We start from the raw sequence: 21,782 nt of genomic DNA on the forward strand, positions 1-21,782 counted from the left end.
AGGAAAGGACATCGCCTTCACCTTGCCTCAAAAGTCCTACCAAATTTTTCTTTACGTGTAGCAGGGTTTCAGCATATCCTGATGCTAGTTAGGAAGGAATGAGAGTAGCTGGGACGAAGTCAGTTGAAACCTCTGACAAAAGCGTGATGTGCTCCTTTATGCATTTGTGATCACCTGGAAGAGAAACAGGGCGTTTTGCTCAGCAGGACTCTTCAGGCAGCAGGAAAGCAAAACGCTTCTCCTGGCTTGTCATGGACGTGGTGGGAGAAAATGAGGCCCTGCAGCAGTTCTTTGAAGGTAAGAGTCTAGTTTTAAGGCACAGTCTTAACAATTTGTTGTGGCAGCAAAAATACAGCAACTGTTTGGGATTGATTGAAGAAGAAGAAAAAACGCCCCGAAACAGAAGCTCTATTTATCCAAAAGTAGCATGTAATGCAATACCAAAAAGAAACAGTACAAGTGGTGTAGATGCACTGCAATGTGTTTTTCTTGGTATTATGGGGAGAGTAACAAAGGAAAGGTGGATCCTGTGGTGCAGTGCTGGTAACTGTCAGGAAGAAAACCAGGAAGTGGCTGAGGTCTCCTCGCAACTTATCCCTTCTGCAGCCATAGTGATTTTCATGAGGTTGGGGAGCTCCCTCCCTACTCTACCTCATCATGTCAGGTTACAGAGCGTTTTCTTTCCACTCAAAATTCCTCTGAAGCTATTTGATTGTAATTGGATCTGAGAAATTAAAAGCCAATATTTTTGTTTGTTTGTTTGTTTTGGCTGGGATCTGTCCTTACGCCTTTTTCCCAAAGACATTTGACATTCAGGCAGGACCCGTCAGTCCCTTGCCTTTCTCTTACCACAAAATTTGCTTTCTACCAGATCCATTAATCAAACTGCATCACAGGCCCTGCCATGATGTTACTCAAAATAGCTGTTAAAAGGCTTACATATTTTTCACTATCTAAATCTTATTTTTTTCTTGCTTTAATTTTCACTTTGCTTTTCTTTTTTTTTTTTTTAATATTAACCTTTCAAATCCAAGCTTTTATTTCTATATTTTCATTTCCTTCTCCTACCTCTGCAGGTATTCTTCATCTGTTACCAGTCTTAACTAGAACTACCCTTTCTGTTGGCTAAAATGGTCAACATTTGTTTGCCAGCATTTAATTTCCACTAAATATTTTTTAAAAAAGTAAAATATAAATAATTTCTAAATTTTATTTTTAATTTTAAAATAAAAAAATAAATTTAAATTTAAAAGAAAATTAAAATGTATTTATGTATTTATTTAGGCTTGCACTAGGTGAAAGGTGGCAGTTCTAACTTTTGACTTTGATTTCAGTCTAGGAAATGAAGGTCTGCCTGCATTCCTCAAGGAATAGTTTTTAAGCCAAGAAATTTAAATCAGTGAAACACAATCTAGGGCTGCTAGCAGGCAAATGTGTTTTTTATGGATATTACAAAATTCATACCATGTTTCATAAGTTCACTTTAAGTCACAAAGATCAAAAGCTAATAAACTTGGATTTGCTTTCAGCAAGATATTTGTTTTTATCAAGCTATTTGTTCAAGTACTGTACTGCATAGCCGTTAAATACTCAAAATAGTGTTGGATATGAAGTACATAAAAAGCTGATTACCAGAAAACCTTTTAGGAATTTCCTTGGGAAACAGCTTTCTGGGAAGTGTGGGCTGGGTTTGGTTGTCTTCTGTGGTGATACTACGATGGTAGAAAGTATTTCAGGGATTTTAGCTGTGTGAGCTCTTTAGCTAGAAATACTAATTGTAATTGTACTAATTGTAATTCTAGAATGACTAATTTAACTCTCTTTAGAAGGTAGTTAGGTAGAACGTCTGGGTGGGGGTGGGGGGAGAAACCCTGTCAATTCCATTTAATCACAGAAAAAAACGAAACATTTTGGAAAGTCATGTTCCTTTTGTGTGGTTCTGCTGTGTAGAACTAGAATATGACAAAGGTCTGCAAAGGTGATGCAACATGTGGGGATGACATTTATTTCATTGTCTGGACACTGACAGTAGACGTATGGCAAGGCTACAGAAGCTAGTCACTCTTGCATTCAACATGTAAGTGGCTAGAGCCCTCTTGCTGTTAAACCACAGGTAAATTTCAAAAGGGAGTGGGCTGATTTAAAGGACGGCTCGCATTCTTTTCTTTCTTACTCCGCTGAATGTAAGGCCAACTTTGACTGCTTCTCTGCAGCTTAGCAGTGCGGCTGGTGGTTTGGCTTTAGAATGCTTCCAAATGAGACAGGAGCAATAAACTGCTAAGTCTGATTTAGTGGCCTCTGAGATTAGTCATAGCAGCTGGAACATTGTCTTTCAAGGCTACAAAACAGCTGAGTCTTGCAATATCAAGTTTCAAATGCTGCCGCTGAGGAAGTCTCTGATTCATCAGTGCTTCAGCTTTGGCTTCCAAATGGATCAGCTGGCAACTAAGCACATTTATAATGTTTTGCTGGATTATTTGAAATTCATGAGCAAAAAAGAATCCCACTTTCCCTGTTGCTTTAGTTCCTAACAGTGCATATTTGTTCTGACACTCATTATAAGATCAACTTGCATTTGCAGTATTGAGAAGGACAGTCTGAAGAAGTTTTCAAGGAAAATGAGATAATGTAATGATTGTTTTCCTGTAAATCACTACTTTCAATAATCAATAGGCCTTAGGTTAGATGTGACTCTAGCTGGGACTTGACCCTGGCTTTTTCTCATTCAAGAAAATGGCTTTTCTCTTGTGGTGTGGCTGTTCTGAAAGTTTTCTGTCTCATTTCATTCCTCTCACACTAGACACTTAATCTTTGATCTAAGACTTTTCCATGATTTCTCTTGAAATAAATACTTTTATTATTAAAACATTTAGACTTTTGAATCAGTAACTTCCTATTTGTGAAGGGGAGGGCAGAGCTGCTCGTTAGCTTTTCTGCCTGACCATCTGTAGCAGAGCAATCTATTCCTGCTGATGCTACCCATAAGGTGAGACAGAATGTAGGCCAAAGTAGTTATGCTGTTAAATTCAGCCTTCTCCTGTTTTGCTGTTGTTAGAAGCTATGTTCAGGTGTCTGAGATGTGCGTTTGGGCTCAGTGCCCTCTGTGATCTCTAAAGGAGTCTCCTCATAGTGGAATCACCACCTCTTTGTACTCATGCTCCTGCGCGGATAACACTGAATATCTCTGGGGGTTTGGTAAATGAATTAAACCACAGAACAAACGTGCCATTAAAAATGAAACACTTAAAAAGCCAAAGGCCTCTCCTACCATTTTAAGGATGAGAGATTGAAACAGGAAAAAAAGATGACTTGAGAACTTAAAAGTACTCACTGAGATTTCTGTTTCTCTGGAAAATGTTGGTATTTGGGGGGAAAAGCCATCTATCTTGACACAAGCTCACTCCTTACCTGCTGGAGTGTTGTAGATCTTCCTGCCACTGAATAACTGTGGTCTGTGGTATGTCCTCACGAGTTGCAGTTCCTCCAGATAGAAGCTGTTTTGTCCTTAACCGTTTTCTGCTCATTGCTGCCATGTGCCTGAGGTCCGTGTCATTTGCCCTGATGGCTGAGCAGCTTCTATCAATGACTCCAGTCTGTTCCAGTCAAAATGATCAGGACTATCTTAATAATTTAAACAGTGAGCAATACTTGGAATCCTTTTAGCGTGAAGGAAGTTAAGGAATTATCAGACCCCTGAGTAAGACTTACCTTACTGCAAGACTTACCTTAATGAAGTTCAACTGGACTTTTCACTGAGCTTTTATAGTGGCCCATAAAGTGTTTTAGTGGTACAATATCTCCACATGAAAATTAGTTATTAATTCCAAGAAAACATTTCCTTCAAGGTGCAAGGCTTTGTAGCAAGCTTTATGAATTTGTCCTTCAGTAGGCAAGTAATACTTAGCATTGAATGTGTTTTATGAGCCACTTATACATCTTCAGCTGTATTTAAGGATTGTTCCCTGTATGGAATAGCTGAGGTTTTGACACAAATCTTACTACAAATAGCTAGAGTTGGCTGGGAACTTCCTGGCATACCTCTTCTAATGTCAAGTAATGATCAGTTTAGTGTTCATCTGGAAAGCAGTGGCTATGCTTCGTGCCAAATTCAGACCTGTGTGTGACTTCCTCTGAAACAGCGACTCCAGGAAAGACATAAAAAGAACTGCAAGGAGTTTCTGGTTCTGTGCCCCCCATCCTTCACTTTGCATTAGATACTAGTGAAAAGGAGGTAACTGATTTAAATGCAGTAAGGCTCTGCGAGGAAGTGCTGAGAGAATTTACCGAGGCAGGATATTGAGGGATTGAGACTGCAGCTGTTGGCTTCAGGAGCGTATAGGGGAAAATGTGACTGGAGCCTCCTGGCTGGAGGAAAGGAGGTGTCTGCCAAAAAGGGATGTATGAACCAAGTCACCGTCAGACAGGGAGGACAGAGATCAGCCTACTCTGCGGTGCAAGTGGCTGGAAATAGGGGAATGGACAGGGAAACAAGGCAGTGGTAGAAGAGAGGTTTGGGACTTCAGATCAAATGGGACAGAGCAACAGAACATCTGTTGGATTTTTGATGGAGAAATGGTCAAAATATAGTCCTATGCTGCCTATGACTGCAGTCTGTTCTGTGAGCAGCCCTGTGTGAAACCCCAGTCACCATATCGCCTTGCCTTTGCGTTTCCCCTTGCCCCTCACAGGCGCCAGCTTATTTCTGCTGGTTCCTTGAGTAGCTGGCAGTCCTCTGCACAGTGACACGAGTCACCCAGTGCGGACGCTTCCCAGAGGATGGCTGGGCAGACTGTGCGGTGGAGTGTGGCCTGGGAGCAGAGATCCTTGTGTGCATGCTGATAAGGGCTGCTGATGCTGCACGTCCCCTGGCAGCACCGAGCCAAGCACGCGGTTTGGTGCAGGAAGCTGTACATGCACAGGGGCCTCTCAGCAGAGCTTATCCGTGTACACACACATAGCTCTCTGCCCTCGTAGTGGCTTTGGGTAACTGGCTTGCACACTACCAGGGAGCAACAAGAACAGTAAATAAACTCCCAATCAAAATGCCAGTGCGCTTTATCATCCCCAGGCCCGTACCTTTCAAGTGCTTACCATGTTTCAAAGCCTGTGAAACGGATGCCAGTGTTTTAAATACATTTGCATATGATCCAGCAGATCCTCCTCTGACGAAACATGCCAATGCAAGCACAGGCTGGCACAGAAAAGGAATGTACATGCAGAAAGAAAGAAAAAAGGATGGTTATTAGAGAGAAGTTCTACAGCGCAGCCAAATGCACTGTGGCTCTTCTGTACATCAGCATCACGAAACGTTCATTAGCGGTGGGCTGTCTTCCTGGTGTGCTTCCTTCCTCCCCCAGCACAGAATTACTTATTCCTTCCTTCTCCTCCTACCCATTTAACTGTTAGTGCAAAATGTAGAGATTAAGAGGGAATGGTGCGTATTGCTGTTGTCATCGCTAAGCAAGAGGGATAATCCCTGGACTGTGGGATGCCCGTATCAAAGACCCTGTCCATTTTTGTTTCAGAGCTGCACCTCAAAAGAGTTTGTTTCTGATCTTGATCAAAATAAAGCAATTCTTGGTTTTGTGGAACAGGAAAAACACATTAGTAACAGGATTGTTTCATTATGCATGAGGGCCAGGCTACTTGAACAGGAGTTCAAGTTTTAGGGAGGTTGTTGAAGAAAGCCAGGCCCCTGTGTACTTTCAAGCTGTTTTTGAAAAGTGCTTTGTTTGCTACTCCTTCAAGACTTTCCATATCACAATGTTGCTGAGGCAAGTAAGTCTGCTACACCTATTGAATCTGCTCTTCTCTGATGTGTGGAGAACAGCTTTGTATACAATGCTGGTATGTTTGGATGCAAAGACCTACCAGCACACCTGCAAGCTGCAATCTCACGGCGAACGGCAGCTAGAATTCAGCCTGTAGCAGCAATAAGCAAACAATTTCTAGATTCACCCATGATCACAAAGCTATTTTGGAAACACTTGTGAGCAACTTGAATTTATGTAGTCAGACACACACACACAAAGGAGTTCCTGTGCAAAGTGGTCAAAGCAGGTATTAGATGCTGCTTGCAGTTAAACACTGGATCAAGAAAGAACCACATGAAACAGAGACAACAGAAAAAAGAGAAGAAACCTTATGGCTTCTGTTACGCATGTGTCTGCTGCTAGTACAGCGAGAAGACTGTTAAAGCACCAAAGGCAGTTACTGCTCCTGTGCTTAATGAGAGTGATTAACCTCATGTTTTCCCAGACAGCTGCAGAGTTAAGGGGAAATGGTGTCAGCCACTTGGGGCTGAGCCACGATTTACAGGCTACTCCACTTTACCCTGTGTAGGAGTGGGATAGGGCCATCCAGCTCCAGTGGCTGGCTGGAGAAAGCAGTAACTTAAACTTCCTTATCTTGCTTGCTTTCTGACTGAACACACCTGTGTTTATAGAAGGCTTGCTGGAAAGCTGGTGAGCCTGCGCAGTAGTTTTGTTTGTTTTTCTTTTCTTTTCTTTAAGGAGAGTTCCGTCTGACTTGCTTGACTTGCTAGGAAAGAACTCAGGAATTCCACAGACTTTATAATCATAAAATCTGTTTATAGCCTTCAGTAACTAAGCAGCAAAGGACAAAGTACTGAAACTTTCCGCTCATTAATACATTTAACATGTTATTGGGCTGGTTTGTTTTGTTTGTTTTGTTTGTTTGTTTGTTTTTCTAGGCAAAGACTATGAAGCTATCAATTCCTTTAACATTTCTAAAGCTTTATTTCTGTTTCCTTAATCTAAGTTTAGGACAATGGATTTTTAAATTATTTTAGAATAGCTTAAAACTATTAGAAACTCACTGGCAATACCAATGCAGAAAGTGGATCTCTGTGAGACAACATCTGGCCCAATCACCTGTTTTGATCCCAACATAAAGGGTATGAAGTTATCTTCAGAACCCATTTTTTTTTTCCAGTTGCAGATGGGAGCCCCTCATCCTCTTGCTGTGATAATTCAGTGAAGCCTTAATGACAAATACAAACTGGTATTTTCCTGGTGCAGCTCCAACATCTCCACCCTCACCTGTATGCTCTCTTTTGCTCTGCGTTTCCTGTCATCCTTTCTCCCCAGAGTGACTATATTTCTAAACAAAAGGCTAACCCATATGTCACACATGAGGTGCGCACCTCTGCTAGGACAGGGCTGACTTTGTTTTCCTTGTGTGGGACAGTGGGCAGCATTACTCAGTCTAAAGTACTGTTGACTGTACAAATTTCACTCTCAGAATTTGTCTTTTTGACATCTTTAATTATAGGGCAAGATGTCCACAGAGCCTTGGAGAACCCCATGGTGGATACAAGTATGCTGGAAGAATTCATCAGTAGTGACTTAGAGTTTGGAACTTTGTAAGTATTAGAGCAGCAAATTAAATTTTGTTTTCAGTAGCACATTCATAAAATCTGAATGCAACAGTCAGACCTGAAATCTCTTAATTTCAATAGGATTGTGGTATACTTTTTTAATTACTTGAAACTGCGTAAGCGCTGGAAATATAAATTGCAGATATTAACAGAAATACGGTGGTCTTGTAGTTCAGCAGAATGGATGACAATGATGTCTGGGATAATTTACAACTGTTATACTAATTATGGCCTTAAATGCAAAGCTGTTATTTTTTAATATAACTAAGTACTGCTTTAGCGTTAACATTCAGAATAAACGATATAAATGAGATTAATGTATAATAAATTGAGAGACTAATGTAAACCTCCATGTCTGAGGGGAACAGGTCTGCTCTTTTTATCCTAATGCTTCACTCAGAAAAAAGAAGCTGTCCATTAATCTTTTCTGAGACTTGTTTTCAGAGTTACAAAGGCTACGTAATGCAAAGGGTCATGGTTAAGGGTGGAAAGTTATGCAATGCAGGTCTATCAAGACTTCAAACCCAAACCTTTCATCTAGACAACTGTCATATGATTGTTGTTAAATGTAAAATATGATTAATCGGCTGACACTTGCCAAGAGCAAAGCAAAAGTGGATGTTTTTACAGTAATTAAATGGCCCACAGGACCTTTCACTCTGTACATACTTGGCATTGCACATATTTAATTACAGTGGGCTAAATAGGCTTCTACCTGCTCTAAATCATGAATAATTACTTGATTTTCTCACTGGCCACACTCATAACAGAAGAATGAAAAACCTTTGTTCTTAGTATGGCTAAACAAGTATCAGATTAAACAGATTATCAAACTCCTTTATGACAACTTTAAAGTGCAACTGTTGCCTTCATACACAAAAACATATAGCAGTAATATATATGTACATATCTGGTATCATGTAGCTTAGGTACATTACGTGGATATTATAGCTGTAGTGCTAAGCATGAGCATACACAATAACATCATCTGTTTAAAAGAGCTTCGAAGCAGTGTTTGAGCCTACAATTTATAGGAATGCCTGAAAGGATTAAGAGCCAATTTCTGAACCTCCATCATCCCTAATGCAATTGAGGAACCCTTATATGTCCTTTGAGTGGCTGCGTGTTGGCATAGGATTTTCTCTCCTTTAAACTGCTTTGAGAATGTAATCAGAAAGAGCTGAAAAACTTGAAATAAAATAGGAGATGTGACAGCCCTGTGCCCTCAACTGACTGAAGCCAGGAGCATAGCCTCGCTGTAGCAGCCTGCTGATGACTTATGCTCTTCCCATTTTCAATGCAGAAGCAATGAATTGGTTTTGCTATGTAGCGTGAGAACACCCACTTGTTGCTGTGAACTACTCATGAAAGACTTGGCTTAGTTTAAATTATGCTCTAGTTCCACATCTCTCTCTAAGGCAGTAATCTTTTACATTGTCTGATAGGAGAAATTCTAAAAGTGTAAAAGCAAAACAGGGTATATACTATAACATAATCTAGCATATGGGCCAAAGATTAAATAATCAAGAAACTTTTTTCAAATCTCAAACACGTGAACACGCTGAGCTGTTGGACATGAGTTGAGTTGTAAACTGAGAGCAAAGCTCCAAGTGTCAGCTGCAGAAGGAAGCATTCAGTTTCCCTGTGAAAATCAGGAGGAAGGTGCACAGTAAAATAGCACAGACAAACATATTCTTGTACAGAACAGCGTTACTGAAGTTTTTCAGAAAGGAAACAGTTCTTGTTTTCAGAGATTTATCTCTTTTAGTAACAAAAAAGAAAAAAAAGAAAAAAAAGGAACACAACATTCTCCTCAAGAAACTGGCTGCTCGTGGCTTGGACTGGCGTACGCTTCGCTGGGTTAGAAACTGGCTGGATAGCCGGGCCCAGAGAGTTGTGGTGAATGGAGTCAAATCTGGTTGGAGGCCGGTCACTAGTGGTGTCCCCCAGGGCTCGGTACTGGGGCCGGTCCTCTTTAATATCTTTATCGATGATCTGGATGAGGGCGTCCCGTGCACCCTCAGTAAGTTTGCAGATGACACCAAGCTAAGTGCGTGTGTCGATCTGCTCGAGGGCAGGAAGGCTCTGCAGGAGGATCTGGATAGGCTGGAGCGATGGGCTGAGGTCAACTGTATGAAGTTCAACAAGGCCAAGTGCCAGGTCCTGCACCTGGGGCGCAACAACCCCAAGCAGAGCTACAGGCTGGGAGATGAGTGGCTGGAAAGCTGCCTGGCCGAGAGGGACCTGGGAGTATTGGTTGATAGTCGGCTGAATATGAGCCAGCCGTGTGCTCAGGTGGCCAAGAAGGCCAACGGCATCCTGGCCTGTATAAGAAGCAGTGTGGCCAGCAGGGCTAGGGAAGTGATTGTCCCCCTGTACTCGGCTCTGGTGAGGCCGCACCTCGAGTACTGTGTTCAGTTTTGGGCCCCTCGCTACAGAAAGGACATGGACGTGCTCGAGCGAGTCCAGAGAAGGGCGACCAAGCTGGTGAGGGGTCTGGAGAACAAGTCTTACGAGGAGCGGCTGAGGGAGCTGGGCTTGTTCAGCCTGGAGAAGAGGAGGCTCAGGGGCGACCTTATCGCTCTCTACAGTTACCTTAAAGGAGGCTGTAGAGAGGGGGGGGTTGGTCTGTTCTCCTACGTGCCTGGTGACAGGACGAGGGGGAATGGGCGAAAGTTGCGACAGGGGAGTTTTAGGTTGGATGTTAGGAAGTACTTCTTTACCGAAAGGGTTATTAAGCATTGGAACGGGCTGCCCAGGGAGGTGGTGGAGTCACCATCCCTGGAGGTCTTTAAAAGACGTTTAGATGTAGAGCTTAGCGATATGGTTTAGTGGAGTACTTAGTGTTAGGTCGGAGGTTGGACTCGATGATCTTGAGGTCTCTTTCAACCTAGAAATCTGTGATACTGTGATACTGTGATACTTTAAAAATCAGAGATAGGCAAAAGCATACTTATGTTGTTGTGCTTTCATAATGACCTCTCCCAGCAGGGCTGTTAAAAGAGAAATCTTTCATGCTTGGCTATGGGGTTTGGCAAGGAGGTGGCTGTGGATCACATGGAATTTCTGGGTTCCCAGCCAGGATTCTTCTGTCATGCCTCCAGCGCCCTGGCTCTGCTACTGATTTTCGGAACATAACTGCCTTTCCACCTCGTTTTGTCTGTGCACCTGCTCCCTGCCATGCTCCCACTGGGTCTGAAGGTGCTGTGCCACGTAGAGACCTTGCCTCACACCAGGGCGCTGAGTGCGTTACTCCTGTGCAATGGTGCTGGCTGTCAGCATAAAAACCGGAGCTGCTGCAGAGATGGCCCAGCTTCCCGCTTCATGTAACGTGAACTGGGAGATGAGCTTCTTGCTTGCGTAGCTGTACGCAGCGGAAAGCAGCCCGGCTCTGCCTGACTTTGGCACAGCACAGTGTTACTCAGCAGGCGTTTTCACGGCGGGTGACGTGGAAGCTGCTTTGTGGCAGTGCTGCGTGTGCTGCTGCACGGGTCTGCGTTTTGTGAGCACTCTTTGTTGTGGGCAGAAGAGCCTCATTTCTTAAATTCATTGCCAATTAGCACAAACTTTTGATCAGTGACTCGGCTACTGAGATAAAGAGAACATAAACAATTAAACGTACTTCCTCCACACAGACTTTCCAAGGCTCAGTTTCAGCCGAGCACTTCTGCCTCTTTCCTGCTCTCCAGTCCCTCCTTGCCTCCGTCCCTCCCACTGCCTCCTGTGAGGTGACGGGAGGCCTGTGGTGGGATGGTGGTGTGTAATGGCTCCTCCTTGCCACTCTTCACCCCTTTCTGGTTTTCCTCAGCTCTGCCATGGGTCACTCAGGACTTGAGTCCCCTGCCCCGGAGGGAGGGGTGTTTGGGCAAGAGCTGGCAGCTGTGGGGCGTCCCTGCAAGCGGGAGAGGCGGAGGGCCAGAGGGGATGTCTGACAAAGCGCAAGTGACATTGGTCCTGTGAGAAAGGGCAGCAGCCATGGTGATGAATGACTCCCCAAAGACCATTTTAAGTAGCTTGGTGGTCCCCCTCCAACTGCTTTTAGCATTCTCTTTGTTTTCTCCCAGTAAAAATTAACACTTATTTTTCATCCCCAGGCAGAGCCAGTTGCCAGACTCCCCGCCAGACTCTGGGTCGGAAGCATGCTCTCCACCGCAGCTCAAGAGTAGGTGACGTGAATTCTGCCTCTCCTAAGCTAGCAGGAAGGTCTCCAGCTCCTTTTCTTTCTACCTCCTTTTTTATCTGTCTGCTTCCTGCAGCCATCTGGAATGATGCTTCGTGGCCAAGTGGGCAGCAGCCTCCACTCCCATGTCCATCGGCTGTGGCACCCAGCAAGCTCCCCTGCAGGTTCCTGGAGACTTTTCCTGACCCTAACACCAGTGGGCATCCCTGCAGCATTCCCCAAGGCTCCTGTCTGAAGAAAGATAATACCGTGCCCCCATGGAATAGTTCTACATCCTCCAGCTGTTTGGGTTTCAATTATTCATACTTCCAACCAAATGTACCTCAGATTTCCAGGTAAATGATAAAACCTTTATGCAAGGGATGAGACAGATGCAGAAAAAAATGGAGCTGATAGAAGACGTGGTTAAAGACTGGTGTAAAATCCCTGTGGGTGCAGGATTTTCCACAGGATGGCAGTGTTTAGACATGTTAGATACACTTATGTTTGAGGCTTCTTTAAACATCTTGATTAAAATTAGGATTACAATGTGTGGGAATGAACTTCAATTCTAAGAAATTTACAAGGCTAAAGAGGGATCAACAGGAAGTTAGTAACTGGATTATAAAAATATTTAGGTGTTTTGCAATGCTTTCCACAGGGATTTGTCCATAAGGGTCTTGAAAGTGTTCCGACATGAGAAAAAAAAAGTCATATAAATGTAAGCAAGTGAAATGGCAGTCATATACCATCTGCCATATTTATCCACCAACATGTTCCAGATGCTTAATTCAAATACATTGGGTAGCGCAGGCATCCAACCATGATACCTAGTAAGAATGAATTGACCAATGCATACCAGAGGGGGACCTCCCCGGATGTTGGGAGATAATCCAAATTCATCAGTGTTAGTCCTGGGCTTGCAAATTCTCTGTCTCCTGCTTTCCTGGGAGCTCAATTACGTGCTACTTTGGTGATGTGAGTAAAGGAAGCTGGGGCTAGTTTTCTTGGTGAAACTGTTTATGTTTTTTCTTCAGTATCTGCCAGGACTGTCTGCGACCTGAGCTTTGCTTTTTTTTTTTTTTTTTAAACACTTCCAGAAGGAGTGACCATCTGCCGGGACATTCCATATTATATTTTATCATATCAAAACTTTGGAATAAGATTTTTCCCTTTGCAGAAAGGAGCAGATTTTAAAATTTCAGTTTCTAGGAAAGGGGAAAACTGTTTCCCACCAGTTTTGCCTAGAGATGTCATCATTAACGCATTAGTTTAATAGCTATTGGTCTTTTGTTTTCTGTATAAGAAAAGCGAGTTCACACTCAGTGAAGTAAAATTATTTAAGAAAAAGGTATGATTTTAATGCAGATATCAGGAAACAATAAAACCCTATCTTGTATGCACTCTGTAGACTTGAAGAGATCAGGTTCTCTATTCATATGAAATTAAAAATATTCTAATTTATGTTTTGGAAGGAAAATTTGCATAATTCAGATTAAAAAAGCTAAAATCAATCTCCTGCTCCTGGTAAATCAAAATTTGGGTGACAATAGAGTTAGAATGAGATACCTGGGTATTCTCTTGTAATAACTCTAATATCTGTATTCCATCTGAAATTAGTAATGTAATGTATTTTTAAAAAAGTATTTCTACAGCATCAGGCAAAAAAAGGAAGTTATCACAATTACTGGGAGATAACACTGATCCTCCAGTCTGGTCTAACAGTTGCAGTCAAGGTAAGCAGATGCATGAAGATGGAATTTAATGTTTCATACCATAGACAAGTAAATGTTTTAAGAGCACATGTCCTAGTGGCTCTGAAAAGGTAGTGGTATTAACCATCTGTACTCCACTACCAGGTTTGAAACAATTTACATTTTCATTTTTTTTTTTTAAATTAGGACCTATGTATATTTGAGAGAGACGAAGTGTTAGAGGTCTTTGCTTACTGACTACCCCCCAAACAAAATATTCTGCCCTTCTCCATGCATGAGCCTGCAGATGGTACCATACTCTGCTGACTTGCTTGGTGGGCAAAAGTTGACTGGGCATAGAAACTTGGGTTAGCTTAGCAGGGTATTAATGTAGTGGGTGAGAGAACAGATTGCATTTTTCCCTTTATGATATAATTTATCAACTGTATATTTTTTTCCACAAAGTGTAGAAAATTCTGCAAGTTGGTAAAAACTGTGTTCTCCACCCCTTTTCCAAATTAACTTAATCTGTGTTTTTTATCAAGATAAATATGCTAAACTTATACCAATTGATATAAAAAACCTTATCAGCCATGTACAGAAGTGCATCAGCTTCTGTGAAGTGTGAGGCTGTCTGTGAATCAACAGTTTGTGATAAACAATTTATCTGAGGAATTTTCAGCCATGTCTGTTAGTGGAAAATCTGAAAGTTTCGTGTTATTTCTTCAGTGTAAGTTATATTTAAGCATTAAATCAATCTTTTAGATTTTTTTTTTTTTTTAATGAGTGACAAGTGGATTTACTAGGTTAGTTTTCCTTTGGTACTTGTTATTTGATTGTGACTAGTTCTGTGAGTCTATCACTCCTGTAAAAAAGAAGATAAGTAGTTCCAGAACAGACACTTCTCTAGCTAAAATCGTTAGTGCTGTTTTTAACACTCAAAGACACAACTTTGAACTATGTTTTCTTTGGGAGTCTGTGATGATAAAATCTTGCCAACCCATTTGTAGTTGGAAGAAGAACACAATAATTGATAAAAATGTCATGGTGAGGATCTTTTAGGAATGAGGTGTGAATTTCTTTGTTATTTTTTAATAGCATTTTTGCCCTTGATTGAAATGGGGATTTGCAAATGAAGCTTGGGCCTGAAATTATTGCTGTAGCAGTAGTCTCTGTCAATGTGCTGCCACAGACCATGGATCTTAGTTTATATGCTCACTGACATATTTTCTCCCATCCTTACGGCACTCCATTGGAGAATGTGGTCACTCTTACCACACTCTCCTCTGTCATCATGAAATGTATAATGAATTATGGTTCACCCTGTTTATCTCAGAATGCTATTATATATAGTCAGTAAGCTTAACCAGTTAACCAGATGCAGTGGTGAATGTGCTTGCTATTGGAAAATTGTGCCTTCATCTTTCAAACTAAGTACCTGCTGCAATGAGCTGGGGTATATTCAGTTTAAACCTGTACTAGAGAGAATGGGAAACATCTGTAATTCTTTTGCTTCTTTCACTGCACTTATCTGTCTTTGTCCCACTTTGCTTCTTGCACAGCTTCTTGCAATGTTGCAGATAACTTGCGGTTTAGAATAAAATGTTCAGCTTTCCATTGCGGGCTGTTTATTTATTTTTTAATTATTATTATTATTATTTCCTAAGGGAAACTATGTATCCTTTGGGAGATAATAGGAAGTGCTACTTGTACAATATTTTGCCAATTAGGAAAGGTAAAAATTTTATTTTGTGTGGCAAGGTAATATAACAGGATCTTTTGGAATAGCTGCAAAGGAAAATAAAATTTAAATATATTTGCAATACATTTGTGTGTTAGTGCTTTTTTTGTGCTTTATATGTATGTAAATATATCAAAATTTTAATGCAGGATTTTTGCTAGTTACAATCAGTGAATCGTCTCTCTCTCTCTACAGCAACTCTTAAGGACTGTGCAGTTGAGGTGCAAGAATATGACAGTGATGGACAGAATGCTGCTTTGGAAAAATGCTATCAAGCTCTAACATGGCAACTGTACCAAACTTCTCAGTGGAACAGCTTATTTAACTCTAATTATGAAAAACTGTAAGCACTGAAGATTGCACTTGGAAAAAGTGTTTCTTTTTTTTACTTTTTTTCCCTGGTCCTGTGGTTTTACAGCAATAAATGCTACAATTGACATTCCTTGTTCTTTCTGAATATAAGACTGAAGAAGGAGGTATAGCAGTGGTGGGTTATGAATCTGCGGTTGTATCCGATAAGCAGAACTTTAAACACTGCTTGAAATTCGTGCTAGGTTTTCTGATTTCATTTCAGGGATTTAGGAGCAAAAGAAAAAATAGTTTAACATAAATACCTATAGTTTTTTTTTCTTTTGTCAAGCACATTAGTGGAAATACTTACTGAGCATATTGCATATAATGGCCTAAAACATTAAAGAAATGGAAATAGAAGATACTATTACTTCTAGATTCACATGACCAAAGTGTTATAACTATAGTTATATATGTATAATGTGCAAATCGTTAGTCAAAGACTTAGAGTTTTTCTGTATAAATCAAAACTGTAAACCATTTCTTTTGCCTCATGATCTGGGAAAGGCCGTTCCAAGTTCACTTTACATCCCAGATTTTCTCCATTCTAGTATTTAGTGCATGATCCCTTTTAACAAAGGCCCTTCTACAGTGTCTGGTCTGTGCCCCAGGATTGGTGCAAACAATTTGTTAATGTCTCCACAGGACTTAGTAAATAGTAAATTTTAAGTTTCCTCTAGCCCAAGCTGCTAAAAGCGCTCATGGCAGATTGGAGTTTATCCGTGTCATTGCTGGACACTCACATTCCCTGTTATTGCACTGTCTGATAGGGGTAACATACATCACAACCCTTTTCCTGAGGGACTGACATGATGAGAGAGCAGACAGCTCAGTGTTTGCACCTTTCTACTCCTTGGGAGCTGGACGGGCCAAGAAACCTCACAGTGCTTCAAATATGTTTGGGATATGAAGTGTGCGTCTAAATGGAGGTGGTCTCCAACTTCTCTTGCGCCTTCATTTCATTTGAGCTGTGAGTTAATGGTGGGAGACTCCTTTCCTGCTGCTAACCCAATTACTTGTTGATTCCCATACACTTAAAATTGAAGTTCCAGACTCACATTTCTTGGTGGCTTGTATCAACAGAGATAAGACAATGAGTTGCTGAGTACTGAAACATCCAAATACGTGTGTTGTTACCATTACTGTGCAAAGATACTACTTGCAGAGAAAGTCAGTATTACATTTAAGTGAGGTCAATGGCAGAGCTGTTGTTCCAAGATGCACTGTAGTTTATGGCACAGGCCACAGATTTGTTCTAAGTGGGAATAGGAGTTAATAGCAATATGACTTCATAGTTTAGAAGTAGTTTTAAAGTAGTTTTCTTTCTATTCCCTGCACCAGATAATTTGTGATTATTTGAAAGGGACTTCTTACTCATCATTTATAAAAACATAACAGTCTGTACATTTTTCGTAAATTGTAAATACGTTTTGATTCTTCCAACCAATGATGTGCAAATAAGTTCTGAAAAGCTATCTTTGGTAGTTGTGTTAATGAGAGGTTCACAGTAGCATCAGACGAGAGATCATCATTATCCAACTTTCATTAGCAAGACAGGCCAATGTCCATATGAGAGCTTTGTCATGTAGTCCTATTATTTCAGAATTATCCATCACTTAAATCAGAGAACATTGCTGGGATGGTGAGTTCACTGGCTTTTTAGAAAGATCTTTTGATATCTTTCCTTGTCTGTTGTGAATTATAAGGACAGAATACTCTTTGGGTGACAGATTGGTCCTTTGAAATAAATGGAATTGAGTTTTGTTAGTTGGGGTAGGATGGAAAATATTATTGAAGAGTTTTATAATGGTCTGGCCATAGTTATCTACAGCTTTGTTTTTAGTTTGAGTAAAGGCTTATTTAACCCTAGCAGATTCTGCAGAAGATCTTGGTGTGGGAAATGAGGAAAAAAATAGGGAATCTTGCTGTTTTGTTAGCACATTGCTGTCTGCAGCAGTAGTTCAACTCAGTTGTTTATAGCAATGTTGTAATGAATTCTTGAATGTGCTAAAAGGTTTGGTGCACAGAGTTCCTTTATACCAGATTTGTAAGTGAGGATTATGTAAGCCTTCCCACCTCTGGTTTCCAAACATTTAATGTGTCAGATGAGAATTACCGTATGTTTTACATGCATTTTCATTTTTACACCTCTAAGAGGCTAAGAAGAAAATATCTGTTGAACCAGTGATTGTAAAGGTATATTTCCACTCATTTCCACACATTTTGTCAGTAAAAATCAGAAGGATTTTCAGTCCACATAAAAAGTATGAACTTGAGATACAAATATATGTGTACTTATGGTTGCTATTCTTTCTTCTTGTCTTCATAGACCTGCTGTAGAATATCACATTGTCACAGACAAAGGATTTAATTTTTCAACAGTGGATGATGCCTTTGTGTGCCAGAAGAAGAATCATTTCCAAATCACAGTCCATATTAGAATCACTGGACATCCAAAATATGTCAAAACTCAGCTAGGGATGAAACCAATAGAAAAGTTTTACTTGAAAGTTTTTGGAATAAGGGCAAGTATTTATCTTCTTTGCGTATATTACTTTTAATGTTAGTACGTGATTATCCACATAATGAGGTAAATAATTGAAGCGAACACTTTTCATAATCATTTTTGTCCAAGTACTGGCAAAAGACAACTCTTAAAATTACTAATGACTTCTGTGTGGTACTCTGGTGGAGTGATGTTTTATGGTTGCTTGTGCTTGGTACATGCTGAAAGGTGTAATGCTTGTCTGGCATGTGGTTTTGATGGTTTCTCTCTTACTGGCTGAAGTTTTCTTCCATCTGTGGGCAGTGCAGTGACACCAGCTGGTGTGTAGGTGGCCAGTCTATCCATTGACCAAGAAGATGTGTTGAGAAAAATCACAAAGCAAAGAAAAATAATCAAATCTATTTTTCCTGAACAGTTCACGTGTAGAAAACCAACACAATAGCCCAGTTTCTTCTTGTCAGGTTTTCAATTTTCATTTAAAGAACCAAATTCTTCCTGGCTAATATGGGTCCACAATCTTGCATATAGAGAAGTAATATGAGATTTTCTTCTTTCTGAAAGATTTTACCATTTTTTACTTGCTACCAACATTTAGTTATTTAAAAAATCCCTGTAGTTTTTTTGCTTAGCACTCTCTGAAACACGAATGCAGAATAAACTAGTGAGTATTATTGTCATATATTCCTCTGTGCACCAAAGAGCTGCTTGGTACCATTTCAGAAAGGTACCGAAATTTACATTAAAATAACTTACTGGACTGCTTTATGTAGGCTTGGTTCTCATGTTAAAAAAATGACATTTATGACTTGAAATAGAACCAGCCAGTAACAGTCAAGACTCAGAAATTAAATGTTCTTTTGCAAATTAATGTATCACTTTTTCTATTTTCTGTTTTCTTTCAAATTATATGCAAGAATGATTTGGGACTTTAGACTAGCTAGAACAGAACATTGATCAAGTGTCAGTTGAGTAGGTGTATATTCCCATGTTACTTTCTACTAAGTTATATGAGGAATGAGAGAGATTGCACAGTTTGCCTGTTCATTTCTATTGCAAGTTTTATATCTTTAAAAATTTAGTATTCTTGTCATTTTTGATTTTTTTTTGATAGGTGGAGACTCCAAATCAAACTATTGCTATCGAACAGTCTCAGACAGATCGAAGCAAAAAAACTTTCCATCCTGTTAGGTAAGAGTTTTGAGAAAATTATTCAATTTTATTTCAATAATAGAGTGGGCTGAACTTTGATGTAGTTCTTTCTTGGAAACTCATAGTATCTCTAATCCATCTTCTGATCTTTATTCAAATTCTGTTCCCGGTGAGTACATAAAATTGCAGTAGTAATATATACCTGGTCTCCCTTCATTAAGGAAATAATTAAGCAGCTTTACAAATGCCCATCCTAAATATTTGCATTCAGCTAGCAGCATTATTGTATGGTACTGGAGCTGGATGGTGGATGCATTTCCCATCCTAAGAAATGTAAGTAATGTTCCTGCTCTGTGGGGGCATGAGACTACGTGGACATGAGACATATTTGCAGTGCTTCTAATGGGAAGTGGCCCGAATAGAAACATACATGCAACTTCTCCTGGGAACTGTCTGCCATTCTTCTGCATCTTAGTCAGCAGCAGAATCAGTATTTGTTTTTTTTCTAAGTGTTTCCTGTTGCAGCTGGTCTGTTCTCTAAAAATAATTGAATAAGTCTTACAGCAGAAAAAGATAAGACATTGTCAAGTTTGACAGGACAGTGTTTGGATAAAGCCTGCAATATACAATCTACAGAAGTATGAATTTTGAACTTGGACAAAGAGCTGTATTTTCACTTAATTAACTCCATCATAGCATTATTATTCCTTTTACATACTGAAAAGTAGATTCTGGGTGCATGTCAATTGTTTCATGTGTGACAATGGTGGAATTTTCACTTATAGTAGACTAGAAGGTGGCAGGTGGCCTGTTGTTTTCTCCATGCAAACTCTTTAATCTTATTATTTATTACTTACAAGAGTGGTACCACTATGTATTTGAGACATATATATATACATTTTATGTTTTCAGACACACAAATTAAATGCAGATGAAAAAAAAAGTCAAACAGTAATTTTTTTTATAATTTTAATATGTAAGTTCAAATCCAATAATAAGCAATGTTGCCCTTGGCAAGCAACAGATTCTCATCATATGGTGCACATATGGTTTTATTATATTCACAACTGTGTACAAACAGACCGAGAAGCAAAGACTCCTACTAATAAGAGCAGTTTCTCATTCCTGGTTCTTTATCGTGTATGTTTATCTCCTTGACAAGATCAGTGTGATTTTTATGCACTTTTATAACCAGGGTTGCTGCATTTTTACTGGGGTACCTCTGTTATTTTTCCATTTATCAGCTTTTCTTAAAACTGTTTGAATGAGCTTGAGGAAATCTGGGTAGATCCAGGGAGATCTCTGAATAGTTATTTCCCTAATCTTGTTTCCTTTCGTGTTTTAGAGTTGATCTGCCAGGGGACCAGATAACTAAAGTAACGTTGGGAAGGTTGCATTTCAGTGAAACAACAGCAAATAACATGAGAAAAAAGGGGAAACCTAATCCTGACCAAAGGTATTGTTAGCCTGTGTGTGGGAAGTGGAAAAAAGAACATCTACTTTAGAGTGGAGCTGAAGTGTGTTAAAAATCTAAATCTCAGTGTTGCCAAATCCTGTGATCTATTTGTTTAAAATTCTGTGATACTTCAGATCTGCTTAAAGGCTTCTCTTCTAGAGTCACAGAATGACACGAGAACAAACAAATGAAAAAATAAAATATCTTCATGATTAAAGATCGTTTCAGGAAATCATAGCCACAGTGTTGTTGGCTGAGATACTGAGGAAGCCAAAAGATCCCATCCCAAATTACAGTCATTTTCTTCTGGAGAAAGAGGATTCTTCATCCCTAAGTCTTCATTACTTAAATTTGTGATTTTTTTTTTTGGTTCATTTTCAGTGATTTGTGTGATTGAAAGAGCATATTACTTGAGAGTGGAACAAATATTTTCTCTTTCATATTGTAACAAACATATTTTTAAAATGTTCTGTCTATCTTTTTATGTATCAACAGTAGCAGTTGTATTTAAAACATCTCATTTTCTTCTGCAACAAGGCATTATTTCATTTTTTTTCTTCATGAAATAAATTTCAAATTAGATACTTCATGCTGGTGGTTGGACTGTATGCTGTCTCTCAGGATCAATTCTACTTGCTGTCTGCAAATGTCTCTGAAAAGATCATTGTAAGGGTAGGTAGAAATTTATATTACTTTCACATTTACTGTTTTAATACTCACAGGAGACTATGGGGAGTGATTCTCCAGTGTAAAAAATTACCACTGAATAAAAAATATGGAGAAAACAAAAAACAAAAAAACCTGTTGCATATATTATGAATACATTTCTATCTCATAATTACCAAATTTTAAAACACTAAAAGTGGGCTATAGAAGACTTTAAAAAGAAAGTTTGTTGTGAATACAGAATATGTTGATTTTTCCAGATTGTTTTTCCTTTGAGGTGAAACAATTGCCTGGACTTGTCAGGAATTTGGTAAATGCTTTCATTGGCTGAATGCTTCATTTTCAAGGGGCAATGAGAATTAAAAAAAAAATGCAAGCAAAGAAGCAGCTCTGGGAAGATGAAGACCTATGTCTAGCACTTTCCAGTGTGTCTGAGCTCTTAACTTTGTGGTTGCAATATATGTTTCAAAACAATAAAAGGAAGAATTTGTCTCTCATCCTTACAACCTTTATGTGGATCAGAGGTTTGAAAAATAAAGCTCTCCTTTTAATATTCAGCCTTAACCTACAGTTAGAGTTAGACTTGGAAGAGACAAAAAACCCAGTGTTGTAATGTAACGGGAGTTATGGAGGGGCCGTACAAGGAAGGAGAGCGCTGCAA

The 21,782-nt window shown here is 39.8% G+C and overlaps 1 protein-coding gene across 3 annotated transcripts in view; it reads left to right on the forward strand.

The window, feature by feature from the left end:
• The first annotated feature begins 102 nt into the window (after positions 1–102).
• The window catches only part of MYRFL (myelin regulatory factor like), a 45,764-nt gene continuing 24,084 nt past the window's right edge, over positions 103–21,782 (forward strand). Inside the window, exons 1-10 of one of the 3 annotated variants that reach the window (XM_083824757.1) lie at positions 103–297; positions 7,294–7,384; positions 11,494–11,561; positions 11,656–11,914; positions 13,203–13,294; positions 15,189–15,336; positions 17,674–17,869; positions 18,962–19,038; positions 20,345–20,455; positions 21,037–21,127. In XM_083824757.1, the coding sequence (XP_083680883.1) occupies positions 252–297; positions 7,294–7,384; positions 11,494–11,561; positions 11,656–11,914; positions 13,203–13,294; positions 15,189–15,336; positions 17,674–17,869; positions 18,962–19,038; positions 20,345–20,455; positions 21,037–21,127 (1,179 nt within the window). In that variant the 5' untranslated portion in view covers positions 103–251. Of the gene's footprint in view, positions 298–6,502; positions 6,917–7,293; positions 7,385–11,493; positions 11,562–11,655; positions 11,915–13,202; positions 13,295–15,188; positions 15,337–17,673; positions 17,870–18,961; positions 19,039–20,344; positions 20,456–21,036; positions 21,128–21,782 lie in introns of those variants that run through there. The other 2 variants (XM_083824756.1, XM_083824755.1) reach the window with 2 other exon arrangements.

This window comes from Anser anser, assembly GCF_964211835.1.
Source record: "Anser anser genome assembly, chromosome: 1".
NCBI lineage: Eukaryota > Metazoa > Chordata > Aves > Anseriformes > Anatidae > Anser > Anser anser.